Source organism: Astatotilapia calliptera, chromosome 7 (genome assembly GCF_964374335.1).
Source record: "Astatotilapia calliptera chromosome 7, fAstCal68.1, whole genome shotgun sequence".
NCBI classification, from domain to species: Eukaryota; Metazoa; Chordata; class Actinopteri; order Cichliformes; family Cichlidae; genus Astatotilapia; species Astatotilapia calliptera.
This window is the reverse complement of record NC_137428.1, coordinates 65,796,190-65,808,478: the sequence shown is the minus strand read 5'-3', so window position 1 is coordinate 65,808,478 and position 12,289 is coordinate 65,796,190. Positions and strand designations below refer to the sequence as shown.

The following is a 12,289-nucleotide window of genomic DNA, read 5'->3' as shown; positions in this document are numbered from 1 at the left end:
TAAAGCTCTATCATACAGTCTTCTTCAGTTCAGAACGGAAGAATCCTCTTGGATGATATAAGAAACGTCTTCACAAATCAAAAAGAAGTTCAGCCACCTTCCTTTAAAGCACTTGAGATGATACGCAGCGGTAAACACGGCTCTGTTCCAACGTAACTGAGACATGCGGCTGCCATCAAAGCCAAAATGGCTTTATTTTTTTATTAAAATGGTACATTATCTACATTTAAACATTTTAATTTATCCTGTTTAATACTGTAAATAAACTAAGGGGTTATGAAATGTTTAAATGATTGCATTCTGTTTAAATTTACATTTTATGTAGTGTCCCCACTTTATGCCTTGGGGATTGCAGTAATTAATAAGTTTTATAATATTCAGGCTGTTGACAAATGTTATAAAATGCCAAATCCAACACTGTGTTCTTAATTCTCTCAATAATGTGACTTAATAATATGAACCAAGCCAACTTGTAAATATTGGAGACAAAGATTTTTAAAATCACACAGAAAAAAAGCCATAAAATAGGCAATAAAAATGTATTAATACACAATGAAGTAACAGAACAATGCATATGGGAATGACTCAAAATGAACCACGGTGCTAATGTTTATTGTAACAAAGGAAATGTCTCCCTTTCAGCAGTATGCCTTAATGACTTATTGATGGGGTTTTTTAAATTATTTTGGAAATATATGGAGGTTTTGGGATCAGAGGAATAAATCAGGCAGTGGTTACACAGGTTTGATAAGATTTGTTAGGATTGTGAGAAATATAGCGTATGACCAAACTCCTTTTTATATACTCTTTAGACATTCTTAGTTATGACTTTCACCTTCTAAACATTAGTAATTATACTGACGAGTGGCTACTTTTACTTTCCAATTTAAGTTTTCATCGAGCTACTCAATTTCTATTTTCCTTAAGTTATAAAACATTTTTGTCTGACTGCGGTGTTTGTAGAAATTTTAATTAGCAGCTATGGAGAAATGTTTTAATTACTGAGTCCCATTGTTGTTATGATCATCCTGCCATTGGTTTCCCACTCTTCCACAGACTGACAGCCGGTAGGAGCAATGCATCAACAAAGGTATCAGTGTGCCAAAGGCAGTGAAGGAAGAATGCTAGCAAGTAAACATGGAAGTAATCAATGTAAGACTCTAAATATTTTAAAAAAGATGGGTGAAAAAATCCGTCCAACACTATTGTTAAACCACAAGGATGCACACCATGCATTAGGATGAGGAAGGCTGTGTGTAAACATAACCAAGTGTTTCTATACAAAAAAAAACAAAAGCAAAAAACTCTGGAGGGCACTTTTTTACTTTTTCTGCTGCCGTTGAATACTAAAAAAAATTGGGTCAATCAGGGTGACACTGATCAACTGAAGGCTGGCTACTGTCATCTCATCTCATCTTCAAGTTTTTAAAATTAAGCACAGGATAAGAGGGTCGTTTTTTACTGTTTTTTTTTTAATCTAGTTCTTTTAAGTTTATGTTAGCTGCTTTGACAAATGTCGCTGCTTATATGAGTTCTCAGCATAGACAAGGGGCGAGACAAAGACAAGGGCCGCTTTGTAGTATTTGTGGTTTAAAGTCAAAACGTGAAGCTGTGCGATGTACTAATGCGAGTCAGAGGGAAGTCAGTAGTGTTTTGTAAAGCCCCATTGGCAAGATTAGCACATCCCCCAATCTCTGACATGTGAACAAACCTCTATCCCCTCAACCACCAGGGGGTCTACTATGGCAGACTTCCAACAGCCAAATGCGTGTATGAGTATTTTAGCGTGTGTGTCTGCAGAATTTACTCTGCGTATGCAACATGGAGAATTAGAGAGATAGATAGAGTGCATGATAAGTGCATAAACAAATGTGCGAAGGCCTCTGGCTGTGTGTGTGTGTGTGTGTGTGTGTGTGTGTGTGTGTGTGTGTGTGTGTGTGTGTGTGTGTGTGTGTGTGTGTCTGACTGCTGCGATTGTGTATGTGTGTGTAGAAAAAGAAAGAGGGACAGAGATACAGAAGAAAAAAGAAATAGGGTGACAGAGAGATAGAGAATCTAACGGACACCTAAAGAACCTATAAATGCATGAATGAATGTGTGAATGCCTCTGGCTGTCATGTCTGAGAACTGGTGTCTGACTACTTGCATTTATTTTCAAGTCTCTATAGCTTGTCAACTTATTTTAACAACAACACAATCTATTTTAATACAACTTACCTTCTATATGCGTGTGTGTGTGTGTGTGTGTGTGTGTGTGTGTGTGTGTGTGTGTGTGTGTGTGTGTGTGTGTGTGTGTGTGTGTGTGTGTGTGTGTGAACAGCAGAAAGCTTACCATCTGACAAAAAGTATTCCACCTCTCCACTTTTACCCTCATCCCCATCATGAGCCTGGAGCTGGTAGACAAACGTTCCCGCAGGGGCCTCAGGGGATACGACAGCCAGGTAAGGGTACGGCTTCATACTCCACTCAGGGACGTTGTCATTGACATCAGTGATCTTCAACTTCACCTTGTTCAGGTACCAGTCTGGGCCTGGAGGATAGTGCAGAGATAGTGATGGAGCTCTGGTTACAAAAAGTGACAGCTGTCATGTAACTGAGTGTGCAGCAGGGAGACATGTTGCCAGGGGAATGTGAAGCGCCAACAAGCATAGAGTCAACTAAGGGTACAGGTATGTGAGATATACATCCTCTCCAGTAGATAGCAAAAACCAGGACTGCATGATTAAACTAAATGTTAATGGGTTTTTTTTCTGTGCCTGTACTGTGAAACTGATACCGCTACAGTCTCAATTCAGCTCAGAGGTCTGGTCAAAGTCAATTACCACACTATCTTTAACTTAGTAATTTAACGGCTATCTTTCCACTTTCTTTTGCTACACCATAGCTGCCAGAAGCTCAGGAAATTGTTGTAAGTGGATGTCAGGAGGTATGTTTGGCCCCAGGGTTGAGGACGGTGGATATGACATCATCCATTCATTCTCCATCAGGGTTTCCATCCAAGCATCCAGACACCTTGGTTCCCATGGGAGAGAGCCTCAGCCACTGTCTCATCTACCATGTCTAGGGTAAAGCTACCTTGATCTTCCCACAGGGGCGTGGGGATGATGCCTCACGACTGCAGGCACTTTGTCGCCTGCACAGTGCCTCACTGAAGTGAATAAGAAGATTCCAGGAATCCAATTACCAACTCGCTCAACCTAAGCCGGGGCAGACAGCAAGAGAGCACAACAGCACCCAAGGAGAGGCGGTGTAAAACTGTGTCTCTATGACAGAAGCATAGCGTGACTTTTCCTGGAACTGATAGTAAGGGATCGTTATCCACATTAAACACAATGACACAATCTGGAAACAATGTTCACAAGAAAAACTCGCGACACTGTCACAGGCCCCAATCTAGGACACATTTTCTGCAGAATCTATTCCTGCGATGTGGAGCAAGTCACAGAATTGTAGGCTAAGACACTATTTTCGCAAATATTGGCTGTGATCTTGTGTCAACGTGGCATGAAGGAATATGTCAGAAGAGGTGCCAAACAGTTCAGTAGACTGCAATACACAGAGGCCATCTGCCTCACCCCAGAAAAGAAAAAAACCCCTGCCAGGACAAACACATTGACACACACAAATGCATGCACATACAGATCTGAACACAACCCCACACATGCGCAAGCAATCCCGTCTCAAACACACACTTGCATGTCTCTTTCTATCTTCCTGTCTTTCTCTCACAAACACACACCATGGACACTTAGGAACAGAGGTGAGTTACCTAAAGGCTAAAAGTAACTATGGATTTCAAATCCCATTATGTAAAAGGTTTCATGTTTCTATCCACAGGCTATGTATGTACTTTTTAATCCAAGACAAAAGCAGCAGGAGTGTGCGATGCATCCTTTCACTACCTGAGGGCTGCCTCGACAGATGTGCTGTCTGTATAAAGCAGTTCTACCTAGCTGGTTTCCATAATGTTCTGCAACACAATGTCTTTCCAAAGTCTATTATAGCTGATAATGTAAAACTATATACCTCTAATGAGTACATGCACACAGCAAATGGTATGAAGTCTTCAAACTGCATGAAAATATTTGACAGCACCTTGTGTTGGCTCAAATGAGTTGGAAAAGAGAAGGTGGATGCGGAGATCACAATTCCTATTTCTTTTGGAACTCTTTTACAGTTAAGATGCGTTTTGATGAAAAATGCAACGTTACACTCCATACTAGCTCGTGAGTGTTCACAACTGAAACACAATAGCTATAAAGTGTGTGACAGCTCCTAAAAGGATTGTTAGAGGGATAATAACAGAGAGAGGAAGAAGCTAGAGGAGAGAATTAATCTCGCTTTCTGCTCAGGCTTTAAAGTTGCTCTGTGGAGAGGAAAGTTCTGACTGGGATCTGACGATAGTTCGTTTTGGATAAATAGCCACTGTATCGTGGGGGCAGAGAAACTAATCAATGTTCAGATGCTATCTCCTAAAATGTTGACAGCGGCAATTTATGCGCTTTAAGCCAGATCATCCTGCTCTGTAAGACGGAACAATCCTTTCGTGATGAATAATGAGAAAGGATAAAGATTCTATTGCAAAGTAGACGGGTTTAAAAGGCACTTAATCAAAAGAAATCAGAGCTCCAGCACTTAACATTTAGTTGACTATCAAATCTTTGCGGGGAGTGGTGCAAGACACATTCCTCGCCTCCTGCTTGTTGGTGTCTTTCCCAGGCATGTCTCTGTGGTAATGGTGGTGATGATTTTACAAGGCTCCATCTAATTAGCTTGTTACAGAGAGACTAATCAGAGCCAAGGCAGATAATTAGAGCCTATCAGCTCTGGAATGATAATGAAGAATGTAGTAGTAAGTGCGTATGAGTGTGTTTGTGTTGTATGCGTGTACGCGTTTGCGTGTGCAAGGTGAGAGTCCATACGTGTGTACGGGCAAAAGAGAGTGCACGCCGCATGTTCCGAGGCTGCAAATGCATGCGACTCCTCTCTGATCTAAATAGGGAGATGCTGTGAATGATGCCCTGTGAGCACCAAACCGACACGAGTTGCCTTACCTGACCAAGACAAAAGATGTGATCAAATAATGGGCAGGGGCTCACAGGCTCCACTGGATCTTTTAATGTCAAATATGCTTTCTGTGCCCAGTGTGATGAAAGGCTGGTCTATATTTTACAATAGAATCCCATATGGATAAGAGCATATGCTGGATGACTAACATAATAATGTATCATAAAAAGTTGGATGGCAGAGGTGCAATGTGTGGTTGGCAAAGGCTCAGTAAGTACAATGGTGTAGCTCCAAGTGAATGCGCACACGTCTGTGCAGTATTATGCATGTGTGTTCTATCACTGCAAGCCATTCTGTTGATGTTTCCTGCTGTTAATCCTCTCCTTGGGTACTTGCTATATAAAGCTGCTAAGTGGCTTGCCTGTATGAAAAAAAGTTGTCTCAAGTGCTTCTGTGCACATATACACTGCCCACAGTACAAGGACAGTGAGGGTGTGTGGGAAGGGGATGAGAGGAAACAGAGTAAAGGAGAGAGGCACAGCTACAGAAACACAAATATCTACAGAGAGAAGGAAAGAGACATAGAGAGGGAAGAAGGAGGCAGCGTGGTAGAAGGAGCATTGTGTGATGGTTAGCACAGAACGCCAAATAACATTGCAAAGACAAGAGCACAGGGGAAGCACAACACACAGCGTAGCACAACAAAAGATGGTGGGAGAATCTATGTTTGGAAAGAAAACATACAGTAGCGGACCGTGAGAGGAGAAAATTAAGACAGAACACACAGTATAATTAACAACCGTTTTTTTCTAATGCATCCCCTGTTCCTTGTACTCTCATCGAGGGGAGAAATTAAGATACAAATATTTCTGTGTGGAATTAAGCAAATTGCGTCTGCAAGCATAAATATCAATGGCCCGTGTGAGACGTGGAATTTCAGGGGTGCTTTTTTAGCAGCAAGTGAATGGAAAATGAAAATCAGCTCAAAGGGGAAGTAATGAGGTACATTAGCCAAATGTTTGCAGTGTTAAGGAGGCTCTTTTCAAAGCCGCCCACCACACCCCCCCATCTCTGTGCTTAAATCAGAGTGTGAAGCCATCAGCAGGAGATCAACACGCTAAAAGCACTGGGGACAAAAATCTATTAACTCAGGGATTCCGGTGCCGCACACCACGGACTCTGCTCGGCTCAGAATGGCTGACACGCTAAGCATGTAAATACACATGCAGGCACTTTCATCCCAGAACAATTAGAAATGGTAGACGACCTCAAGTTCTGCTCATTTCTTCCAGTCCGAAATCCGCATCACTGCAGAAATTGTCAAAAACTGTGTTCAATGAAGCGGTAGGTACGTTTTTTTGCAGACTTTGCAGCAATATCATCATTTATCTGTAGGTACTATACACCCAAACTATACTCAAAAATTTAAAAAGCAGTATTAAAATGAAAAAAGTTTTGATATAGGGTTTTGTATTTTTATTTTTTCAATGGCTATTAGGCTTTAAATGAGAGCAGGCCATTTGAGAACACGTGTAGAATTTTGTTTGCAGCTGGCTTCCTGACATAAGCAAGACCTTCCCTAAAAAGACCTCATCTGGATAACAGAACAGCATCTTTTGCTCTGTCAGCAGTAATGATGCCTTGATGGATTCCGTGTGCATAATGCACCCTATCCGATCAGAGATTCTACCTTCTGCTAAAGCCAGATTCTGTGCTGTTCCCAGTTGATGTCTCTCTTTTTCTGTTTGATTTTTATGTTGTCTACAGTCAAAAATCAGACACATAATAACATTCCTCCACTGCCTTTGAAATGAGGTGTGGGTCAAATCCAGTCCTCTTATGCTTGTGGGGGGGCTCAGCTTTAACGCAGCAGGAGAGCTGCTAGGGCTTGCCATCAGCTTCATATGTCTGGGGTCGGCATCTGTCCATCTTTGGTTTTAGATGGATTAAGCTGAAAGCTTTTATTGCACTCGCAGAAGGTTAACAAGACACTGTAAATTCAAGTTGCACCACCTTCTCTTTACCCTGTGTCCTCTGCTATGCTTCTGAAAGTATTTCCAGCAGAGCTCTTTTTTTATGCCCAATCATACTGCTGACCTGTTGCCAATTAGCATTAATAATGGAATACGCTACCAGGTTTTATTTTGTAATTGTCCAGCCTTTATTACCTCAGCTGGGTGACACAAGGTTTGATTTGCATCCCAACTGTTTTGGAAATTGAGTTTTACATTTATGGAAAATCTTACATTAAGTATAAAAAACACAGTAAATCAACATATTGTGCTGATAATGAAGTTGTAGTACTTACATACATCACACTCCTAAAATGTTTATCAATGCTCAATTTCTTAAAAGCTCTATAAAATCTAAAGAAAATTCAGTGATTCTCAAATTATATATAATTATTTATTTATTTGCTACACATAATACCAGTCCTGAGAAAACATCTATTGTTTGATTTTTTCAGTTTATACAATTAAATGTTTGTGTCTGTACTGTTTTCAGTTTTAGGATATTTGGTGTTTAAATGATTGTATGCTGGGATTAACACCACTGTGGAGGACCCATCCAGCTTTACTAGTGACTCACAGTACTTAAGTCAATAATAAGAGTATTAATGCTTTTCGGAAATACAAAAATTAGGTATTAATAATTTTTCAGTCTGTCTCTCAAATTTCTGGTGTCAGACCCATAACCTTGTTAGAGCCTGATTGATATACTGGCAGGGTCAATGTTAGGTATTTGCCAAGATATCGGTACCAGCATTTGTAACAGAAATAGAAAAGTCCAGAGAGATTGGAGAAACACCCTTCAAATATCTTATAAGTGTGGACATTACATAGTTTACCCGCCAGAGTGGTTGCCCCATGATCAGAAGGTTGGGGGTTCAACTCCACTGAATGGCTACCCTGTGGTACCCCTGAGCCTGGTACCGTCCCTACACACTGCTCCCCGGGCGCTGCATCGGTGGCTGCCCACTGCTTCACTGGATGAATGGGTTAAATGCAGAGGAGTAATTTCCCTACGGGGATTAACACATACACACATTATTAGCATGCACTCTGCAACTTCCCTGTTGGTAACGCAACAAAATACAACCAGCTGAGGTAAGCATCACTAGCCAAAGTGTAAATGAGTAACTGTACATAACTGCCATATTACCTTAGTAAAGACATTGTAACTACAGGTAACAAACGTCAGGGAAATCTGTCTATGTTTTGTGTGTCCGAAAGAAAGAGAATATATCAGCTGCTACATCAGATTTTCAATTCACCAATTACCAGTATCATTGTTAAAATTCCTCTGAACCCCTGTATAGGTATCCAATAATATATTATTGGATACCTATACAGGGGTTCAGAGGAATTTATTATTCTGTATTCTGTATTCTGTATTATTCTGTATTCTGTATTCTGTAATACTGTATTTAGGTATACCTAAATACAGTATTACAGACTCACACACTCAAGAACAATTTCTTCCCAAAGGCCATAACCACCCTTAACTCATACACACACCAATAACACAGACCCCCTCCCCAGTTTTCTATTTCCCTCTATAATCCTGTGCAATACCAAATTCTATGTGCAATAACCAGAATTGTATATACATAACACTATTGTACATTTTATATTTTTTTTTCTGTTAATACTGTTCATATGTATATATGTGGCCCCCCCAATTTATTTGCACTGAGTTGGAGATGCTCTGTATCTCACTGTACAACTGTATAGTGACAATAAAGGCATTCTATTCTATTCTATTCTATTCTATTCTATTCTATTAGCATGGTTAACTGTTACTTTTACCTTGAACTTAAATATTAAATAGCTTAAGTATTAGACATCTTTGCTATCAAAGTCACTTACCAAATTAAACATGATGGGCTGAACACACATTTAATAGGCTGATGTGTCTGAGGACTTGGACCTCCACCCACCATGTTCTGTTACATGATTGTGTTAAACATGCTGGAACAAAGTGGCTGTGTTTGCATAGCGCTTTATTCCCTTCTGAATTGTTTTTACTGAAGCCATAGGGTACCCGTGATTGCAACAGCTTCTCTTTTTCTTTCTTTCTTTTTTGTCTTTTGCAGCCACTTTTTCTTGTCTGCATCTGTTTCTCTAAATCTGGGCTGAATTTCAGGGAAGGCTAGGTGGGTGGGGGTGTTAAGGCAAATACACAGAACACAAGCAAACTAAGGAAACCAATTTTACAAAAGAAAATGCTGCAAACTGCAAATCACATTTACTGAAAGAGATGCAAATACAGCAAAAAAATGACAAATATTGCAGAAAGAGTAAAATATTTTTAAAAGGCACTATAGAGACAAATGGGATGGGATACACTTGTTGTTTTAACTTTAAAACTGCCTTCTGTTCACATTTTCTGTTTAGGTCTATCTCTTTTCATTCAGTTTCCACATGCTTCTCTATTGATTTGGTACTTTAATTCTTGAACAGCACTTTACAACTTTTATGCCAGAGAAAAGCGCTTTATAAATACTTACTTAGTTATTTACTTACACGGTTCTTGTTGCCACGTTACCACTAGACAAAACTATTTTTTAAATGTTTGTTTGTTTGAGCACAGGATTCAGATGTAATCTCAGATACTTGCTGTTAACCCTGCAACCTTTGTAGCATTTGGCTGTTTTTTTCTTTTGTGAGTTTGTTTTCTATTGTAGGGTTTGTGTGGGCATCTGAACAGGTTGTTTTGGATTTAAGTGTAAAGTGTGTGGCACAAATCATTTTACAAACATACCTATGTGTAAATTTTTAGTATTCCATTAATTGCCCAGCCATATCCTGAGCAGTATAATCGGTTTAGAAGATGGATGGATGGATCTTTTCTAGCTGGCCCCTGACAGCTACAGTCTCTTTTCTGGTGCCTGGGTTCATGTTTCTTGTATTCCAGCCAAACGAATTCTAAAACTTCTTCCATCCCTTTTGTTTGTTGCTTTGAGCTGAGAAAAAATGTGCCCTATTCACTTCTATTCACCCGCACAAAAGAGGAGGATTTAGTGAGGAGCAAGTGTTGAATAGAGATATACTGGTAGTGTGCAGCCTTCTGGGAAAGGAAAATAAATAATTTAGCTAAACATTTTCAATTTCACTTAAAACAACTGTGGTTTATGAATTACTCTTTTTGGTTTTGCATATAAAAATAACAACATTTAATAAGTTTAATTTAACAATTTTGTTAAATAAGCTTAACAAAATTGCTTTAAAATATTTCATGTCTCCAGCAAGCTTTCATATCCACAAGATATTTTTCATCTAATTACTTTCAAACAGTAATGCTCATTAAATAATAAATACCACAATTCTGCAGTTTATTCAGCATAATCAAGCATAACCTCAACCAATTTATCAGTGAATACAGTATTAAAGTCTCAGAAAACACAAGCTGACCTCTGACTCACTGACTCCTCTTTTTATTGCCTGCTGTATGCGATGCTTCGGACCAGGAGAAAAAGTTGTAGCGTCACATTACCCTCACCTCCATCCTCATTTCCTCAGTGATGTGTGTGCTTCTCTCTAGAGCCACAGGCAAGGCCAGAAGTAGCTTCCCGGCATTCACATGACGAGAGCTATATGCATCATGCACTTCTATCTTTGGGATCCTCCACAATTCTGCAGCTTAAGGCTTAAACCCCAGGAAGACCTTTCATTGCAGGCACTACCCACACACTTTCAGTCAAAAGCAGCCTGTTTTTAAAAATGCAATATATGGTATAAGACCAGTGCTATACAATCGTAAAATTCACGGTAAATTCTAACTAGCTAAAACAACTGTTTTCCCTCTCTTGACAAGCCAGACTCTAGAGTTAATTGACTATAAATGGAAGTCTTTTCAAGACCTCCTTTGGTATAGCCTTTGCCACCCATAAACTGAATGTAGATTTGAAAGTGTCTTTGAACATTTGTATGATACAGATATTTCACTGTTCATTTTGTCACTGGGTTAAACAAAATGCCATAGACTGTATACAAATTATGGACACAGGCACTGTGGTAACACCCCAGTTTTACATTTTGTTACTGTGAACCAGGACAGATCTAATGGAGAACCCAAGGACAATGCATGTTCATATAACTCAGAAATCATACCTTGCTTTATTAGCTATTTCACTCGGAATGGGACCATAGTTTATAATATATACACCATGCTGTGTTAAATAAGATCTGAAAACAGCAAGTGACAAAGTAAACGCATTAGGAAATTGTTTACTGAGGCATTTGATTGAGGATGGCATTTGAATGAATGTTGAAATCTCTTCTTTTCACACTTTTCTGGCCAAGTGGCAAAGTATAGATTGGGTGAAATTTAAATGTTTAGCCATGCAGTATTTTTTTTATGAGGAAAAGGTTTTGTTTGGTATTCATATCACAAGATATGTTAAGGTCAAGGTCAAGGTCAAATTTATTTATATAGCACATTTCAAACAGCCGATGCTGCACAAAGTGCTTAACAATATAAAAATGGTATTAAAAAGCAACAATGTAATACAATAATAACAATAAAAACAATAATAGGACAATAAAAGAATTAAAACAATAACTAAACTAATTCAAATAAGACCAAAATGCTTGGGTCATAGTGTGTTAAAAGCCAGGGCATAGAAATGTGTCTTTAGTAATGATTTAAATTGCTCAAGTGTTTGTACAGATCTAATATTTAAGGGGAGACTATTCCAAAGTCTGCGACCTGCCACAGAGAAGGATCTATCACCACGGGATTTGAGATTAGTCCGTAGGATGGACAGCATTAGTTTTGAGCTAGACCTCGTGGTTTTTCCTGGAGCATAGGCAGAGAGGAGCTCAGACAGGTAAGGAGGGGCTCGGGCATTAAGTGACTTAAAAATAAAAAGTAAAAGTTTAAATTGGATCCTGTAGGAGACAGGAAGCCAGTGTAAAGAAGCTAAAACTGGGGTTATATGCTCTCTCCGTTTGGTACCAGTTAGCAGGCGAGCAGCTGCATTTTGAACAATCTGAAGACGATGGATGGAGGCCTGATCTAGACCATAATACAATGAATTGCAGTAGTCTAATCTGCAAGTAAGAAAAAGGTGAATAACACGCTCAAAGACGTTAGCTGGAAGGTATGGCTTTACCTTGGCTAGCTGTCTTAACTGAAAAAAACAGGACTGAACTACTGCACTCACCTGCTTATTCACTTTAAAAGAACCATCAATGTAGACACCGAGGTTTTTTACATGAGTTTTACAATACGAGGAAAGGGCGCCCAGAGTGCTGTCGATATGATTAAAGTTGCCAAA

The 12,289-nt window shown here is 39.4% G+C and overlaps 1 protein-coding gene across 1 annotated transcript in view; it reads right to left on the bottom strand.

Annotated features, from left to right (window-relative positions):
• The window catches only part of LOC113027094 (neural-cadherin-like), a 107,979-nt gene that overhangs the window by 59,036 nt on the left and 36,654 nt on the right, over positions 1-12,289 (bottom strand). Inside the window, exon 2 of the mRNA XM_026176573.2 lies at positions 2,333-2,530. Within this exon, the coding sequence (XP_026032358.1) occupies positions 2,333-2,530 (198 nt within the window). The remainder of the gene's footprint in view (positions 1-2,332; positions 2,531-12,289) is intronic.